The sequence below is a fragment of the Mesoplodon bidens genome (genome assembly GCF_964165515.1).
Source record: "Mesoplodon bidens genome assembly, chromosome: 6".
NCBI lineage: Eukaryota > Metazoa > Chordata > Mammalia > Artiodactyla > Ziphiidae > Mesoplodon > Mesoplodon bidens.
The window spans coordinates 3908711-3928202 of NC_138162.1; the positions used below are offsets into that span (position 1 = coordinate 3908711).

General features: G+C 46.3%; 1 protein-coding gene across 1 annotated transcript in view; it reads left to right on the forward strand.

The window, feature by feature from the left end:
* TSC1 (TSC complex subunit 1) overlaps positions 1-19492 on the forward strand; it is a 45287-nt gene that overhangs the window by 17110 nt on the left and 8685 nt on the right. Inside the window, exons 5-20 of the mRNA XM_081236733.1 lie at positions 1138-1290; positions 3264-3408; positions 4951-5105; positions 5495-5568; positions 8632-8807; positions 9414-9529; positions 9865-9976; positions 10288-10406; positions 12380-12452; positions 12841-12945; positions 13207-13765; positions 14837-14880; positions 15524-15690; positions 16488-16670; positions 17572-17682; positions 18799-18921. Coding sequence (XP_081092859.1) covers positions 1138-1290; positions 3264-3408; positions 4951-5105; positions 5495-5568; positions 8632-8807; positions 9414-9529; positions 9865-9976; positions 10288-10406; positions 12380-12452; positions 12841-12945; positions 13207-13765; positions 14837-14880; positions 15524-15690; positions 16488-16670; positions 17572-17682; positions 18799-18921 — 2415 coding nt within the window. The remainder of the gene's footprint in view (positions 1-1137; positions 1291-3263; positions 3409-4950; positions 5106-5494; positions 5569-8631; positions 8808-9413; positions 9530-9864; positions 9977-10287; positions 10407-12379; positions 12453-12840; positions 12946-13206; positions 13766-14836; positions 14881-15523; positions 15691-16487; positions 16671-17571; positions 17683-18798; positions 18922-19492) is intronic.

The following is a 19492-nucleotide window of genomic DNA, read 5'->3' on the forward strand; positions in this document are numbered from 1 at the left end:
AAAATACAACATATTCAAGAGACTTTTAAGGCTCTTTCTGCTTAAAGAAATCCTGTAATCCTAAACTATAATTGTATAGTGACAGTTTGATCCATCAGGTACCCATCTTTAAACCCATGCTCTGAGTAGGATTTTCAGACTTTTAATCAATATGGCACAATCTGTTAAGTGTGGGCAACTAATGGGACTAATTGATTAGTGCTGTTTCACAGCACCAGGCACTTGGAAGACTCCTTCATGTTTTGCTTTTGCTTTTATTTTTGTTGATGGTAAATAGCTAACATAGCATTGCAATTGCAGATTTTGGTACATCTTGAGTTTGTATGTGCTAGTGATTTACTTGACTGGGATTTGAAGGCCTTGCCATTGTCTGCCTTTTGCAGTACATCTTGGGTTTTTTTTTTTTACTCTGGGCTGAATTTTTTTTTTTTTTTTTTTTTTTTTTGCGGTAAGCGGGCCTCCCACTGCTGTGGCCTCTCCTGTTGTGGAGCACAGGCTCTGGACGCACAGGCTCAGCGGCCATGGCTCACGGGCCCAGCCGCTCCGCGGCATGTGGGATCCTTCTGAACCGGGGCATGAACCTGCGTCCCCTGCATCGGCAGGCGGACTCTCAACCACTGCGCCACCTGGGAAGCCCTGGGCTGAATTTTAACTTCTGCTACTACCTGATTTATATCTGGGGCCAAATCCATGTAGGCTGGGCTATGGGAGCAATAAGTAACTGCTTCCAGCAGGATCCCATGAAGCTTCAACAACCTACCACAGGCTTATTATAACATTGGTTATTATAAGAAGTGGCCTATATGTATTACAGAAAGAGGGCCTATGAAGGAGTCTCTCCCCGGCTTATAGACCTGTATTGTGGCATCTTCTTTCAGAAGGTGCAAACTGGCTTCCCTCTCTCAGGCCAAAGGCAACAGTGTGTTGTTTGCTAGCATGGTTTTAAAAAATCTTGAATTTGATCTCTACCTGCATGAGCCTTTCTTTACATCAAAGGGAAGACTTGAGAGACTGGGCTATATCTCTGCTGCCTCTCCTTGTGTGAACTTCATACATTCATGTGTGCATTTCCCTTGGTTCCCTTGGTTTTTCCCAGCTTTATTGAGATATATTTCTCTTGTTCTTGTGCATTTTCAGCACCTCTTGGACAAAATGAATGAATACGTGGGCAAAGCCGCCTCTCGGTTATCCACCCTCTCGTTACTGGGCCACGTTGTGAGACTGCAGCCGTCTTGGAAGCATAAGCTCTCTCAAGCACCTCTTTTGCCTTCTTTACTAAAATGTCTCAAGGTACGGTGTTTGTAAGGATTTGAATGAAATAGCTTTGTGAATATAATTTCTGAAATCCTGAGTACGTTAAAGCAAGCAAGCTAGATTTTAACTTTGAGAGTTTGAAAACTTCTGGGCATTTGGTTTTTCTCGAATGTAACTTGGTCCAGAATAGGTACATAGTAAGCTCTCAGTGCATCACTGCGACTATCGCAATATGTTTGGTCCAAGCAAATGTGGTAACATTTCGGTCAGGTTGGTTGACATTATGCTGTTCCAGCCCTCTTTGATTTCATCGTTGTCTAGCCTTTCCTCCGTTGAAAACATACTGGTTTGTCTTGGGGGAACCCCCATTTCTAAGTTCTCTTTTGGCTAATAGAAAAATGGCTGAAAGGCTCTTTCAACTATTTAGGAGCATGTTCTGGTTGCAGCTGAGTTGCAGTCTACGTTTTTGCACTAACCGTAGTGCGTTTTTCTACAGAGGGAGTCAAAACCAAAGTAGAACTTTTAGTTTCTAAAAGTTCTAAAAAGTTTCTAAAAGTAGTGCTTTTAGTTTTGACCGTGGCTTGCTGAAATACTCAGCGTTATTTGCTTAGTCTGTTTTAGTTCCTGGACTGGTTTCCTATCTATAAAATAAGGAAATGTGGTTAATCTGAACTACCTGTACCTCACAGAGATATGACATGAAAATATCCAGTAGTGTTTGTTCCAGAATGGCAGTGCCTTTGGAGTCATCCGACACAGCACCATGCAAATTGAGTTTTGTCTCTGCCAACAAGGGTAACTGTTTTAATCTCCCTAGAGGTGGATCTCAAGGAGTCATATTGGTAGGGTATCATAAAAATGTGCATTTAATGTTAAGGAAAAGCAGGAACAATTTTAACGATTTTTTTAAGTGAATGGATTGATGAGAATATAATCCGATTTTGAGGCACACTGTTTAGTTCAGATTGCAAAATACTTATCTTTTCCAAAAAGATAAGCCTTGAAAATTACTTACGGACTGTTATTCAAACCTTCAGTAAGAATGTTTTGTTAACCAAAATTAAGGTTAGTCCTTTTTACCCAAACTCATTATAGATTCTTGATTCTCCTACCAGTATTGTATGTTCTTCCTACTAAATATCCGCCATAACAAATGGCTTGGTGCTTGATGTAAAAGCTAAATATATTTAAAACTTTATTTCCAGACTCGTAGATTCCTTTTTTAGTAGGAATAATGAATGTCTTAGCCTGCATGGTAGTCTTTTGATTAATATCTTGTTTCTTCAATCTGAATTCCAGTTACTTGGCAAACATTCATAATTTAATTATGGATCATGTGAGCTGCTGTAGCTAGTCTGAGTTGATTCATTATTCATTGGTTATTAAGTGTCTTCAATTAGTCTAAATTTATATGACTTGATATTTAAACTGTAGACATCGTCAGAGGTCACCATATCTTCTTTTATTTGCTGGTCTCTAAATATTGCTGTGAAGGTGAGCCATTAAGTAGACTTGTTAGTGCTATACTAATTTCTTATTAAATTATACTTCTGTTGTAATCCTTTGAAAATAGTGAATGACTTGTCAATGTATAAGGTTCTTTTTAATTGACTTTTAAAAAGTAAGTATTTTATGATTTGGTTGAATGAACAAGAATAGCAGCATTCTTTTGTTCTGTTAAAAAGCAGCTTCTTGTGCTTCCCTCCAAGGGCTATAAATAGCACATCCTAAGTCTCTGGGTTTGGGTGTCCCCAAGCCCCGTTCAAGCCCCTACCCCAGATGAGTTTGGTGCATCAGCGTGGTCCCTGCAGACTCAGCATGGTCGGGCTGGCCCCCAGTGGCTTTTGGTTGCATCTGTTTCAGTGTTGTGCCCCCACCCTTAGGGGTAGTAGGATAAGTCTGTGCTGGGCGTCTAACCTGTGACCCCTTGGTGTTAGAACCTCCAAGTGTGTGGATTCTAATGCTGCACCTGACAGGTGTTTCTTCTTTCTTGACCATCCCTCCTGCAGATGGACACCGATGTCATTGTCCTCACAACAGGGGTCTTAGTGTTGATAACCATGCTACCAATGATTCCACAGTCGGGGAAACAGCACCTTCATGATTTCTTTGATATTTTTGGCCGTCTTTCGTCATGGTGCCTGAAGAAACCAGGTAAAGATCTCCTTCTATACCTGTCATGCCCCACCAAGTGAGTGCTTTCATGATTGATTGACAGGTCATGTGCTGGAAGGGAAGGACATGTAGAATTCTAAAGCTGAAATGGCTGGTTGTCACCAGCCAGATGAGGAAATACCTCAGGTACGTCCACCAGAGGCACAAATAAGAAGCATGACTGTTGGGACTTCACTGGTGGTCCAGTGGTTAAGACTCCATGCTTCCAGTGCAAGGGGTGCAGGTTCGATCCCTGGTCAGGGAACAAAGATCCCACATGCCGTGTGGCACGGCCAACAGATTTAAAAAAAAAAGAAGCAGCACAACTGTTGAGATACCTCCCTTATTTTGTTGGCTTAAAAGGATTAGTTGTCCGAGAAACTGAGTGGTAGGTACAACGTGCTGATTTTCAATAAACTGAAAAACAACTTCAATCTGTGTCCTAGCAGTACAGGACTAAGCTTGTGGTACATCTTTGTCTTCCTCTGCTGGTCTATAGTGACAGAACACAAGCTTCTGGTTCAGAGAACTTGTCCATCGTAAATGTGGAAGGAGCAGAGAGAGTGCAGCATGTCCTAATCAGTGTTCTAGTTTCCGATACAGTGGGGTTTTGTTTCCATATCGACAGGTAGTACAGCTCTATCAAAATGATTCAGAAGCTATATAAACACGCGAAATTTGGAATCCTTTGGTCATCCCAGCATGAGATATTCGTGTTGAAAGAATGAAATGTGTCAGCCCTGGGAAATGGAATACTCTGGCTTCCTGTGCAGAATTAAGTGACAAGCCTGAGGCGCATATGATGCCGGCTTGTCTCGTAGGCTTTTCCTGGGGAGAAAGAAATGGCCTGTCCATTAATTTAGAGGAGCTTTATGTATACTGTGGACTTGGGGTTTTCCATAGGGTCTAGGTAATGCTAGATGAATTAAATTTTCTATTTCTCCCACTCTTAGCTCTTTAAGCTTATTTCTGGGTGGTAGTTTTTCACTCTGTAGTTACAGATCTGCATAGCTAAGACTACAAACTGATTTTAAAACATTCTCACACATTCGTTCCACAAATCTATGAACGCCTCTTACGCATCAAGCCCAGTGCGAGGCACTAAGGGTACAGAGGTGAGTGAGTCGGTGCTGTTCTCAAGAGACGTGTACTGAGTAGGGCCGTGGAGAAGTATGACTGCAGATTTCAGGGAGTACTGTTGTAAAGGTGGTTCAGTGTTATGAGAATGTCTGGGGTTCTATTTTGGGGGTGACTGGAGAGGAGGGCAGAGATTAGATCAGTGTGAGCCTTTATGGGTCACTCTAAGTAGATGGGAGTTTATCCAGAGGCCATGGGGAGCCACTGATGGATTTCAAACAGGGGTGTCCGGTGTGTTCAGATTTGGATTTTAGAAAACCGCTCTTACTTACTTACTGTCTTTGGAGCAAGGTGGGAGCACACGTACGCAGGGAGTCATGCTGGCAGCCCTGTGCTCGTGTCTGTTTCACACACATCAGTCTTGTGTTCAGCTCGGTGACTCCTTTCAATGGTTTTCTTTTTTAGGCCACGTAACGGAAATCTATCTCGTCCACCTCCACGCCAGCGTTTACGCTCTCTTCCATCGCCTGTATGGGATGTACCCTTGCAACTTTGTCTCCTTCCTACGTTCTCATTACAGTATGAAGGAGAACCTGGAGACTTTTGAAGAGGTGGTCAAGGTAAGTAACAAAAACTCATTGATTTGCTACATAGCATACTGTGTAAGTAGGCTGCATTTATAACTTTTGTATTAAATGATAGACAAGGAAATTTTGAAAAGAAATTCAGCCTTCTCCCTGTGCTGCCCACTGCCCCCAGCCCTGGTAACCACTGATCTATTTTTTGCCTTTATAGGACTTGCCTGTCCTGAACATTTCATTTATATGGAATCATATAATATGTGGTCTTTTGTTAATGGCTTCTTTCACTTAACATAATGTTTTGGGATTCATCCACGTTGTGGCATGTATCAGTACTTCATTCCTTTTTATTGTCAAATAATATTTCATTGTGTAGAAATACCACAGAAGTTAAGCCTTTTATAACTTGTCAACCCAAACTCTTCTAGCCAATGATGGAGCATGTGCGAATTCACCCAGAATTAGTGACTGGATCCAAGGACCATGAACTGGACCCTCGAAGGTATAGAAACTGAACTAGTGACACAGAATTTTATAGGCTCACTTAAGAAATTGAAAATGTGACCTCGGAGGTGTCCCTTTTGAGGTGTTGTTGGGGAAGCATGTTCTTCTATTTATGGAATCATTCCATTTTAAAGGACTTTTACAGTAAAAAAAACTTGGTATGCGCGAGTCTAAAGCATATTCCTCACAGACAGGATGGAGGAGGTGGCAGTGCAGGCACCCGCACCGCGGAACCCCAGAAAGGCCCGCAGCTCAGTGTGATTGTGCAAGGCGGGCGCTGAGGTGTGTGGTTGGAACCAAGTGCACTGTGGAGAGTCCGGACGTCGAGTGGCCGGGCTCCCCAGGTCCCTTTCTCTGTCCTGCTTAGCTAGGCGACTGCCATCCTCCACGGGGCTTTGCAGAAGTGGCCAGGTTCCTCTCTGGGGAAGTGGAGCCTTCAAGGCTCCTGATTTGAGGACGCCAAGTATGACGGGGGGTGGAGCTGAGTCATGACTGGAAAGGGGGGACCAGGGTGAAATCCTACACACTGAGCTGTGAGAGGCTCAGCCCCTCCCCGCCGCTTCTCTCTGGCTGGCTGCCAGCCTCATGCTCCCCAGGCTGGGGATTGAAGCCTTCTGGGGGACAAGGGGTCCGCGGCTATTGACATTGGAGGATCTCCCACTGGGAAGGGTGGCTCACTGCCTGATCCCCCTTCAGCAAATTTCACTTCTCTACGAGCCCTCCTTCTGCCACACGAACCTCAGGTTAAAGCAACTTGCTGTGAGATACATGTAGAGAAACATAGCAAATGTGTAAGAAAAGTTTAGTAATAACACGTGGATACTTGTGTAGCTACCACTTGGCTGAAAAAAATGGGACATTAACCTCGTCAATTGCAGCCATCTTTCTCCCTGTTCCATGTCTCACCTCAGAGGCACCTACTATTCTTGCTTTTATTTTAATCATTCTTTTTCTTTTCTTTATAGTTTGACCGTATGTATTGTTTCATTTTGAAAAGCTAATTAGGAAGCAAAGTCTGGCCTTGGAAAAGGCGGTCTTGTCATCATGAGGTGAAGGTTCCCAGGAGGCGAGAGGAGGAACTGAGTGTCTGAGTCTTGGTTGGGTGTCCCCTTCCTTGAGAGTTTACAGGAGTCCCTTCTGGGGAAGTCGGTGGGCAAGGTCATGAACAAGTCCTGGGAAATGTAAGGCTTCCCCTAGTCAGGGCATCTGGCGAGGCCAGATAGTGAGGGCCCAGGGCTGGATGTGCTGCCGAAATATGGCAGAGGGAGGGGACTGCTCTGTTTGTGCTCCTGAACTCACTGTGGCTGCTTCCAGGAATAGGTCAGAGCAGAATCATTCTGTGGGATGAAATGAATGTCCTTAGCTGATCCTGGCAGAGAAGGGAGAGTAGGAACTTCATTAGTGCATAACAAGACAAGCTCAGTACCAACAAGTTATCGTCACCTAGACACTCTGTCCCTCAGTTAGAAAGAGGGTATGGTGGCAGCAGAAACCTTAGAGATGGCCTGCAACATGCTTGTCTCTTGGCACGTCTGTTCTGATCTGACCAGGTTGTCTTCTGTGCCTCGTACACAGCTATCATCTTGTTGTCCTGGGGCTTCTCTGTGCCTCTCTCCTGTGCAGGTTCTCCCATTTCCTGTATCTCATGCCTTCTTTTCTGGGTCACTCTTATTTTCATGGAATATATCTTCTAGTAGCTTTTGGAGAAAGGATGTCATTTTCTGTGTGGGTATAGATTTCTAGATTGGGAGTCATTCTCATTCAGCAATTTGAAGGCATTATTCCATCGCTGCCTTGCCTCCAATGCTGCTATTGAAATCAAAAGACATTTTGATTTTTTTTTTTTTTTGCGGTACGCGGGCCTCTCACTGCTGTGGCCTCTCCCGTTGTGGAGCACAGGCTCCGGACGCGCAGGCTCGGCGGCCAAGGCTCACGGGCCCAGCCGCTCTGCGGCATGTGGGATCTTCCCGGACCGGGGCACGAACCCGTGTCCCCTGCATCGGCAGGCGGACTCTCAACAATTGCGCCACCAGGGAAGCCCTGAAGCCTGCACGCCTAGAGCCCATGCTCCGCAACAAGAGAAGCCACCACAACGAGCAGCCCTCGCACCGCAACGAAGAGTAACCCCAGCTCGCCGCAACTAGAGAAAGCCTGTGCGCAGCAAGGAAGACCCAACACAGCCAAAAAATAAATAAATTAATTAATTAAAAAGAATAGTTGATGTCTAAAAATTCAGACATCAGGAAATTTGAAGCATAGAAATATGGAGGTAGGGTAACAATTCAGCTGAAGCAGCTAAAATTGGAAGCTGCCCAGAAAGTTCCTTCATGCCCTCTGAGAGGCGTTCAGTCTCCTCTCTCACTCCTGGCAACCATTGATCTGCTGAAAGCATGCTTTGTCATGGTGGTGTAATAATTTTTCTTCTGTAGAATCTACCTCTTTGGTTGGACCTTTCTTCTTTCTATTACAAGCTGTGCTGAGTGGTGGTGTCCATCTTGATGTATGTGTATTTCCACAGGCTAAATTCTTAGAAGTGGAACTCTGGATCACATAACAGGACTCTTTAGACAATTCTTCCAATATCCTCATGGGCTTTCTCTCAGTTTGAGACTTGCTGTGCTGTATTTCTGGTCTAGGGATGGATTAGAATCCTGAGGCTTTGATAGGAGACCTTAAGTCAGCCTCAGCTACCTGGCAGTTTCCAGGTCTCCCTCTTGTTTGATTACCTTTGTGCCGAAGGAGAGTTTCCCCTGGTGACTGCTCTGCATAGTTTGTGTTCTGTTCTGAGGCTATGCCTGGTCTTTTGTTGGTGGAATTTTTGTTTCGGATTAGTTTCTGATAACTTGATATAACCATTTTAAATAGGGAGGGTATAGGTTTGTAAAATGAATGGCTAATTCTTTATATCATAGTGCTGATTACTACTTGGGCTGGCGTGGTTCTGCCTGTTCTTTGCTAGTCATAGTTCAGTGGCTGGAATTGAGTTAGCACTCTTCAGTATTTGATGGTTTGAGTAAATGGATTATAACGTGCACTTCTTGACTTTCGTTGCCTTTTACAGGTGGAAGAGATTAGAAACACATGATGTTGTCATAGAATGTGCCAAAATCTCTCTGGACCCTACAGAAGCCTCATATGAAGATGGCTATTCTGTGTCTCACCAAATCTCAGCCCGTTTTCCTCATCGTTCAGCCGATGTCACCGCCAGCTCTTATGTTGACACACAGAATAGCTATGGTAAAAAGTGACTTTGGTACTTATCTGCTTTACAACTTTGTCTCTAGAAAGCATTGTTTATTTTTGTTGACTTTTTCCCCCTTTCCTAGAACAAGACTTAGGTCAGCTCCTAGGAACTGTTTCCCAAATATTTAACATTTGAATTTGCCGCCATTTTCCCCTAAGTTTAACTTACAGTCCCATGTCCTTGACCTCCTTCTTGATAGTATGTCAGCAGACTTGGGATGTGTCTGGATGAAAGGATTTGGCTTCTAGGCTCCAGCTCATAAAGGAATCTTAGAGTTTTTCAGACACTTTTAGTGAGGCCCTCTGGGCTGTCACATTGACACAGTTTTGAATGAACCTGGACAATTCAGAATTGGATTCATGTAAAAGTCTAGGCTTGTCTATAGGTAGCACCCAGCGAAGTTGTCATACAGGTTGTGCTTTTTCAAGTTATCCTAAAGGTTAACTAGACATCAAACCTTACTAAACTTTATTTCCAAAGGGTATTTAAAGAGGCTTTTAAATTATCAAATGGTCTCGAGGACCGTAATTCTTTATCAGAATAATCTGAAGCCACACACTGACCCCCCCCCCCCCCGTGTTCTTTCCCTTCCGTTGTAGGGAGTGCTACTTCTACCCCTCTCTCCACTTCTCGGCTGATGTTGTTACACACGCCAGGGCAGCTACCTCAGACTCTGAGTTCCCTGTCGACACGGCTGTTAACTGAGCCGCCACAAGTATGGTGTCAAATAGTGTGCCTGCTTTCTTCTCTGCTTGCTGGTGAAGCTGACCATTTGGGTCAGGATTTAGCCTATGGTTGGGAAAATCTCTCACTGCTCATTTCAGGAGTTAGTTTTTAAGGATGCATGACATTTGCAAGAAAAGTCACTGTTGCCACTTGGGTTTCTCTTGGAGTCTAGACTTACAAAATGCAATGTGTCTCTTGATAAGGCTTTAATAAGATGCCTTTTTCCAGTTGAAAGGCTAAATTTAAGATCACTGGTCATGGACTTAAAGCTCGGGAGGCGTAGGTATCCGTTCCTCATCGCTGACCTGCCTTATTAACTTCTAGGCTACTCTTTGGAGCCCATCTGTGGTTTGTGGGATGACCACTCCTCCAACTTCTCCTGGAAATGTCCCACCTGATTTGTCACACCCTTACAGTAAAGTCTTTGGTACAGCGGGTATGTATGTCTTAGGTTAGATTTGACTGGTTGGTTCGGGCCGGCCTTTTATGGTAAGGAAATATCTCTTAGATCTAATAGTGAGTTTGAGAGCCATTTGCAGTAGTAAGCCTATTTTTGACAATACAAACCCCTGGAGCTTTCAGAACACATAAAGTGAACCTAAAAAAAAAGAAAGACTGATCTAGATCCCCAGAAAGTTAACTCTAGCAGCTTTCTTTGCAGTAATAGTTAAGCTGAAAAAAATCTGGCAGTTTCCTAATTGTTTTACTTCCTCAGAGTGTGTATATTCTGCTCTTGTCTCTGAGCAGGTAGAAAAGGAACTCCTCTGGGAACCCCTGCAACCTCTCCTCCTCCAGCCCCACCCTGCCATTCGGACGACTACGTGCACATTTCACTCCCGCAGGCCATGGCCACAGCCCTCAAGAAGGTTTGCCTGGGCTCCTCTGCTGCCCTCCCCACCCCCCCGCCCAGGCACAGTGACATGCTTCCAGCCTCACTTTGTGAAGCCTGTTATGCCAGATAGAAGTTTGACCTAAAATATAATGGGTTTGATTCAGATCAATTCAAAATAGACTAACCAGCAGCTCTCAGAGTGTGATCTGCTGACTGCAGGGGTCTCAAAACGCTTTAAGGGCACCTGCCAGGTCAGAACTACTTTCATAGTAGTACTAAGTGGTTATTCGCCCTTTTTACCGCATTGGCACTTATACTCATGGCACAGAAACGATGGTGGGTAAAAGGGCTGGCCCCTTAGTGTAAATCGTACTCTCCTAGTAGGCATTGCATTCTTCTTCCTCGATGTGTTCTTTCAGTTTAACAGAAGAAAAGAAACAACAACAAAACAAACCTTGAGTGTTCCATAGAAAGAACGCCTATGTTTAATATTGTTTGTGCTGAAGTAGGAAATAGACATAAAGCACCTTGAGTGCATACCAGTGTGTCGCGGTCACCACAAGCACTTGTGCCATTGTCTGCATTAAGAGCTGAGCTAGTTGCTTTTTTTTCATGGAGCAGCAGTTTTATTTGAAAGAACAGCTGGTGACAAACTGTGATCACTCATACTTGAGTGTCTGGCAGGCAGTTAGCTTCTTAGATGACAAACTGGGTCTGTCACTTGAAGATAAACAACTGACGGTATTTGTTGCCAGTGATAAAAGGTGAAATTAGAATATTAAACAACTGCTATCTGGCACCAAGAGCTTAATAGTTTCCCCAGGTCTTTTATGATGAGATTGAAAAGGCTCGGGAAGCTTGGTCAGTAATTTGAGTTTTTGATACCGTGTCATGAAATGGTGCCACACTTAGAAGATCTGCATGGCTTGGTGACCCAGTATTCTGCATGCCCAGCGTACATGTTATAGAATCACACGTAGGTAAAAGACGCATTTGGGGGACAAGGCAGACCAGTGGATCTTGACACAGTGTGAAGAGTGAATTGCCATGGTTTCAGATTCTGCACTGTAACTAACCTTGAAGAAACACCCCTTGTCAGGTTTGAGTGTAGTATCAAAGATGGTTATCCATAGGTGTCTAAACAGTCTGTTTACTTTTTATAACTACTTGCCTGTGGGCCCTAGAGTTTTCTTCACACACTTGAGCCAGAATAGCCTAGCAGCAGAGCAGAGGCAGACCTAAGAACCCAGCTTTCTTCCCCTAAGCCAGATACGAAAGGGATTGCAAAAATGTGAAACAGCCTGGTGCTTCTCACTAAACTTATTTATCATAAAAATGTTATTTATGTTTACATGTATTGGGTCGGTTTTTTTTTCGGCCGCGCCGCACATCTTGTGGGATCTTAGTTCCCTGACCAGGGATTGAACCCGCGCCCTCAGCAGTGAAAGCCGGAGTCCTAACCACTGGACCTCCAGGGAATTCCTGGGTTTGTTATTTTTAAGTGAATTAATAATTTTAAAATTCTGTTTTAGTTTGTAACATGGTAACTATCAATAGGTATAACCACATAAACAAAGTCCTTGAGATTCTCAATAATTATTAAGAATAGGAAGGCGTCCTGGGCCTCCCTGGTGGCGCAGTGGTTGAGAGTCCGCCTGCCGATGCAGGGGATACGGGTTCGTGCCCCGGTCTGGGAGGATCCCATATGCCGCGGAGCGGCTGGGCCCGTGAGCCATGGCCGCTGGGCCTGCGCATCCGGAGCCTGTGCTCCGCAACGGGAGAGGCCACAACAGTGAGAGGCCCGCATACCGCAAAAAAAAAGAAAGAAAAAAAAAAAAAAAAGAATAGGAAGGCGTCCTGAGACCAAGCAGTTTGAGAACCACGGGGCTAAACTTTAAACTCCTTTATAATATGCTAAATTTTTAGGTGTTTAGGATATTTCTCTAATATTAGAGAACATGTACACAAATTTCTGCCTTGTGATATAAATGGTACCTGTCTTTTCAGGAAGAGAGAACAACAGATTCTGCAAGGCCCTGTCTACATAGACAACACCATCTTCCGAATGACAGAGGATTAGGTAAAATCTCTGGGTAACAGTAGACCTTGCTTCATTCTTGATGGGTTATATGTGGAAACAGGGAAATTCTGGAACACCACAAATCACTGAAGCCCAGAGATAATGAAACATATAATTAATTCGGAAAGCCAGCCTCATGACAACAGCCCCCAAAGCTGGTTGAACTGTGGCTTTATCTGTTCTCTGAGATGTTAAGAACAGAGAGTTATATTTTCTGTGGGATTAGTTTTTGGTACCTTTAGTTAGATTATTGTAATATTTTGGCTTTCTGTGGTAGCTTTCTGTCTTCAGCAGAAGGAATCATAGTAGACCTTTTCTGTTACAGTGGACGCAGTTTTCACAGTGACGGGGATGACCAGTGTGTTTCTTTGTCTTTGTTTCTCTTCAGAAGAGCCACCTGGGAGCAAAAGGTCTGTCACTCTCAGTGATCTTCCAGGGTTTTTAGGTGACCTGGCTTCTGAAGAAGATAGTATTGAAAAAGATAAAGAAGAAGGTAACACGTGCGGGATTCTGGGCTCGTGTGGGATCGCTGCGAGTTGATAAAGCCCTTCTGCCCTAGTACCAGGATGTAGCGTCAACACACACAGGCTTGCTTGGTTTTTCTTCTCTTGGGGGAGGAGATGGGAGTTGTATTCTGAGTCCTGTGCCCGGTAAAGGGAGGCCACTGTTGACCTGTCCCTCCGGGGGGCCCAGGGCAGCGTGCAGCCCCACACTGCCTGTTGACTGTGCTTCTTCTCTCCCTCCCTGCTCGCAGCGGCAATATCTAAAGAACTCTCTGAGATCACAACAGCCGACGCCGAGCCCCTAGCTCCTCGCGGAGGCTTTGACTCTCCCTTCTACCGGGACAGTCTCCCGGGCTGCCCGCGGAAGACCCACTCAGCCGTCTCCAGTGCCCAGGGCACCGGTGCGAACCCTGAGCCTCTGAACTCCGCCCTGGACAGGCTGGGGCCTGACACCCCAAAGCAAGCCTTTACCCCCATAGACCTGCCCTGCGGAGGCGCCGAGGAGAGCCCTGCCGGGGACAGAGAGCGCCAGGCCTCTCTGGAGAGCAGCATCCTCACTCCCAGCCCTTTTAAAATTCCACCTCAGAGGGGAGTGGGGTTTGGCAGTGGGCAGCCTCCCCCGTACGATCATCTTTTTGAGGTGGCACTGCCAAAGACTGCCCGTCATTTTGTCAGCAAGAAGACGGAGGGACTGCTAAAGAAAGCAAAAGGGAACACAGAGGAGGACTGCACGCCCTCTGCCTCCCCCATGGAAGTGCTGGACAGACTGATACAGCAAGGGGCAGACGCGCACAGCAGGGAGCTCAGCAGGTAAAGGCGCGGCGGCTCTTTTCCTTTACGCGTTCCGTTTGTTATCAACTACAAGAAGCTGGTGGTTGGAAACGGGAATTATTCTTGTGCTCACCAGAGGCAGTTGGTTCGCTGTTTTGTCAGGCATCCTTCTAGCCTGTTGCCTTTCATGTACACGAATGTGTGTATCCTCCACACAGGCGCGTTAAACTCAGGTAGTTCCTTAGGTTACAGGCCATTTAAAAATGGGTCTTTTATATTTGAGCTGTTCTGTGCCACTGTGCTGTGAGGAAGCTCAAATGCTTTCATCTTCGCTCTCTGAAAATTTGAGGAGGAGGTTATGGTGTTCAAATAATATAGAAATAGTGGTCACAGGGTCTCCTTCTCCAGCTGAAGACGTGTTGTTGTTCTGTTTTGGTGACATAGTCCATTAGATGGAAGATAAAAACCGTCAGCATTTCAATGCAAGTTCCTGGTGGGCTGCCCCTGCTCACATGGGTTAAGAACCTGTCAGCACCGTTTTCACCCCTTCCTTATTACACTTTTAAAGGTGATCTAGAGCAAGACTAACGGAATCGCTAGCCCACAGTGATGCCATTTCTGAGCAGGCGCTTAGGGAATGCGCTAGTTTTAATGTTTCTTCTGCAGGATGACCTGAGGTGGAATTTGACAGATGACTGTAACGTGTAAGATCTCTTTTTGAATGAAGTTGAGTGTAAGAGACTCAGGGAAATTGCCTGCTTTCTCCTTGACCTTGGGTGGCAGTAGCTGCTCAGCAGAGCGGGTTGAGAACGGCTCTCAGTGTCGTGGTCACTCAGTTGCCTCGGAGAGCTGACCAAACTTCAGAGGCTGCAGTGTGAGCTCCGAGTTAGGGCCTTTCCACTCCAGAAACTGGGTCGTGCTTAATGGGGACCGCTTCCACCTGCTATAGGGCCCCTCCTCTTACCCCGGGTGGGCTTTGTGTTTGAAACTTTCTCATGCCTGTGCACTTGTGACCACAAGGAAGTGATTTAATGTTGCTGCAATTAAAAGTCCAGTTAAGTTTTTCTAGGTAAGATCCGTAACTTTGTCACTCAAACACTTTTTTCCTAGGTTGTCTTTACCCAGCAAGTCTGTCGACTGGACCCACTTCGGAGGTAAAGTTGTTACTTTAGCTCCAAATCTAGCCCATAGAGATCCTGCTTGCTTGTTGCCTTTTCTGTCCTTGAAGGAGGTGCCCCGTAGGAAACATCTCCCCTTCCCGACTGCTCCAGCCGGGTTATCTGCTTGGGTACAGAGTCTCTCACGTGTTGCAAAGTCAGCGTTTCCTATTTTTGGAAAGTGGCAAGTACCACGTGCTTGAGAGCAGAAGTGCAAAGAGGCGGGCCTCATGCCAGCCTTCCCTAGAAAAGATCCAAGTGCGGTGAGTGGTGCTGGGACAGTTCTTGAGCGAGAACCTACCAAGAAGCAAGAAAGGGAGTCATAGATAGATAGATACATACATACATAGATAGATAGATAGATAGATAGCAGATTTGTGGGGAAGAACACTTGGAGCTCTCAAAGAGCCACCCTACGTTGTACCCCTGTGCGTTCCTTTAAAAGGAAGATGGGTAGTAGGTACTGCCCCTCCCGCTTCCCCAGTGAGTGACTGTGGCTGGAAACCAGGTGGTCATTTGCAAAGGGAGTGACTTTGTTTCTTCAGGGATCGTGTTTCTTAAGCTAACAGACCGCGGCTGGGGCTTGACTGGACGCTGTGTAAAAGGCATCTCTGCCACCCTCCCTCTGCTTTACAATCAGGCTCCGCTCCCTCAGATGAGACCCGCTCCCTCCGTAACCAGTTGCTTTTACTGCACAACCAGTTACTCTATGAGCGTTTCCAGCGGCAGCAGCATGCGCTTCGGAACAGGCGGCTCCTGCGCAAGGTGATCCGGGCGGCCGCGCTGGAGGAGCACAACGCCGCCATGGTGAGCACCTCGGGGCCGGCGGGGGTCGAGGCCAGAGCTCTCCGTCCTGGCTCTGCCCGCTGGTGCAGCTCGGGGCAGGTCACTTCGTCTCTGAGGTTAATACGTGAACGGCCACGCCCCGGAATTCCCTTGCAGCTCTTCGAACCCACGGGGACAAGTGATTTTTTGTGTGTCTGTTGGTCTGTAATTGGCTATGATGATAACAGAGGCGAAAGATGATTTTGTTTCTCCAAATGTAAAACCAGCTCTCCTGAAGCAGTTTTATGGCAGCAACGTGGAGGGCAGTTAAGCCAGTCAGGCCTGGAGAGTGACCTTGGCTCTAACACTCATTACCTTAGGAAAGTCATTTAGCCTCTGGAGGCCTCTGTTACCCATTCTGTAAAGTGAGAAGAATAATAGCAGCATCTACTTTCTAACTGTGGTGGTTAAAAAAAAGCGTGTCAGGAAGCATTTGCGCATCGCTGGTGCAGGGTAAGCTTTCAGTCAGTGCTCGTCACTTTAGTGACCTTGGCCAGTACCAGCGCTTACTTCAGTGCTGGTGCTTAGGACTTTGGAAAGTATCAGGAGCAAGTTGATCGCTGAGAAAAGTCCTTTAAGCAACTCTTGATCCATTTGCTAATGTGGAATTTGGAAACCCTTGACCAAAAGCCAAGTTAGACAGCAGTGAGCTGTCAGACTCTGGGCCTGTGGTTAGCTCGTGCCTGTTCAGGTGAAGCGTCTGCAGCGTGCATGGAACTTGAGGGTCACTGCCCATGCTGGAAGGCAGCTAAAATGATGGCCTCTTTGGTCTCTGCTAGAAAGACCAGTTGAAGTTACAAGAGAAGGACATCCAGACATGGAAGGTTAGTCTGCAGAAAGAACAAGCCAGGTACAGTCAGCTTCAGGAGCAGCGAGACACGGTGGTCACCCAGCTCCACAGCCAGATCAGACAGCTTCAGCACGACCGGGAGGAGTTCTACAACCAGAGCCAGGAGTTACAGGTACGCGCTGCGGCGCCCGGCAGAGGCCGCCAGGAAAGGGCGGGAAGGCACCTGGTTCATTTCTGAAATCGTGGCACGTAGATTTCACGTCAGGTACATTTTATTTAGGGCAGAGGGTCCCCAGCTTTCTGGGTTCACGGTTCTGTCAGCATTTCATTGATTTTTTCCTGGTACTCCACAGCCAAAAGAAACATCTAACGGTTCTCCCTAGTAAGTAGATCCAGACAACTTAGGATTTAGGTCCTAGTGACTTAGTAGCTGTTAGAAAATAATACACATACTTTTTTTTCAATTTTCAGTCTCATTTTTGAGTGACCATGGTCACTTAACAAATGCGGTGTGTGTACCTGTTGGGCACTGCCGAGTCTCAGACCTTGGAATCAGATGAGACACTGACGCCCTCAATTCCTATTTCACATTGGTTTTCTCGTGGTGATGTTTATCACAGCAACCACCTACAAGCCCAGCTTGGCAAAGATAATACCTGTTCCACAGGCGCTTAGAACACCTGATACTGAAACGCTGAGCTCCCTCTAGCTAGTAGTTCACATCATGACCAGTAGATGTCGCTGTGTTTCCCTCGAAATTTAAAACTAGCCCCACAGCGCCTCTGTGAGCCTGCTCTGTAGCCCTAGGGCTCTTTGGTGCACAGTTTGGGAACTGCAGATTTAAGCTTTTTTTTTTGTTTTTTGTTTTTCCTTTTGATAATCAGTCAGAAACTCAGAAATTAACTATAACTTACTTTTTAAAACTAAGAAGTTAGTTTTAAGCCTGATGGCCCAAGAATAGTAGAGCAACAGAGGCACGAGGCTTTCCCAGTTCTCTGTGGGCCGATGGCCAGGTGTGCCCGTGGCCTGGCCTGCTGGCACTCTGTAACTTCCTGGCACGTCTCCTTGGGCAGACGAAGCTGGAGGACTGCAGGAACATGATCTCGGAGCTGCGCATAGAACTGAAGAAGGCCAACAGCAAGGTGTGCCACACCGAGCTGCTGCTCAGCCAGGTGTCTCAGAAGGTAAGAGGCGCGCAAGCTGGGCCGTGCTCACACCACTGCTGATGTTCTTCCTCCAGACAGAACACGTGTATTACTTGTGTGTCTGTGTCAGGGGTTCCCAACAGGGAGTGATTCTGCTCCCCTCCCCCCAGGGGACACTGGGCAATGTCTGGAGACATTTTTGGTTGATGGCTTTTGTTTTGTTTTGTTTTTTATTTATTTTTGGCTGCATTAGGTCTTCATTGCTGTGCGTGGGCCCCCTTTAGCTGCAGCGAGCTGGGGCCACTCTTCGCTGTGGTGCGCGGGCTTCTCATTGCGGTGGCTTCTCTTGTGGCAGAGCATGGGCTCTAGACATGCGGGCTTCAGTAGTTGTGGCACGTGGGCTCAGTAGTTGTGGCTCACAGGCTCTAGAGCGCAGGCTCAGTGGTTGTGGCGCATGGGCTTAGTTGCTCTGCGGCATGTGGGATCTTCCTGGACCAGGGCTCAAACCCATGTCCCCTTCATTGGCCGGCAGATTCTTAACCACTGCACCGCCACTGGTTGATGTTTTTGATGCTACTGACATCGAGTGGGCAGGGGCCGAGGTGCTCCTAAACATCAGACAGTGCATGGACGGCCCTGCAGCAGGGAACTACCTAGCCTGAGCCCTGGTCTGTGTGTATCCCGGGAACTTGTTCTTAATACTTCGTTTACATAAACGTGAAGAGTTCGTTCAGGCTTTTGAGCTATGATCTTTCCCTCTTTGGAAGTCATTGCACTCGTATGTAAATCACTTACTCAAGAACCTGTGGGTTTACCCCAGGGCTTTATCCCCCTGGACCTAACGTCCCTGCTGTGGTGGTTGTGTACATACCCATCTCCTCAAGGTGCCCTGTGGGTGGCCAGTTTTGATGTGGAGCATTTGCGCCTCTTCCCCTTTGCATAGGGACAATTTTGAAGTACGTTTCTGTCCATTTTTGTTGCCCTGTATGCCTTCCTCCCCACCAGCTGTTTTGGTGTGGCCTCTGAAACCACGGGGGTTGTTTACACTGACTCAGCCCTGAAACAGTGTGCTCCTAGCTGGTTCCCTGTTTAAGGTGCATTTGCTAGCTTTGTGTCTCAGATCTTTCACTTTGCTTGTTTCTGTGTTTTTGTTAGCTCTCAAATAGTGAGTCGGTCCAACAGCAGATGGAGTTCTTGAACAGGCAGCTGTTGGTTCTTGGGGAAGTCAACGAGCTGTATTTGGAACAACTGCAGAACAAGCATTCAGACACCACAAAGGTATGTGGGCTTGGGGAGCCAGACCCTACCTGGGACGCTGTTAGGACCCAGGCAATATGTCTATGGCACAGCACAGAGAATGGCTTATGAATTGTTTCCTGAAAGATGGCGTGGCAGACCTAGTGTCATTTCCACCTCTCCCTGGTCTGGCAACACAGGCACTTTTCAGCTATCACACAAACTTGTTTCCCTTAGTTGGGTTGCTTTGAAATTAAATCAGTTATATGTGAAAGCACATAATGGTAATTGGTACAGACTAGGTGATAAAAGTGTTTTTCTTCTTTTTTTTTCTTTTTTTTTTGGTGGGGGGGCCACACCGCACGGCACGCGGGATCTTAGTTCCCTGTCCCGGAATCAGACCTGCGCCCCGTGCAGTGGAAGCGTGGAGTCTTAACCACTGGACCACCAGGGAAGTCCCAAAAGTGTTTTCCTTCTCTTACCCATGCCCCCTTCTTTAAAGAGAGAGAGAGACAGGCTAACAGATAAAGAAAAAGGATGGGGAGCCAGTTCTGTTTAGCATATAACTCTCAGGGCTGTGGGTTTATACTGCTATAAATATTTTTTTTCTTCA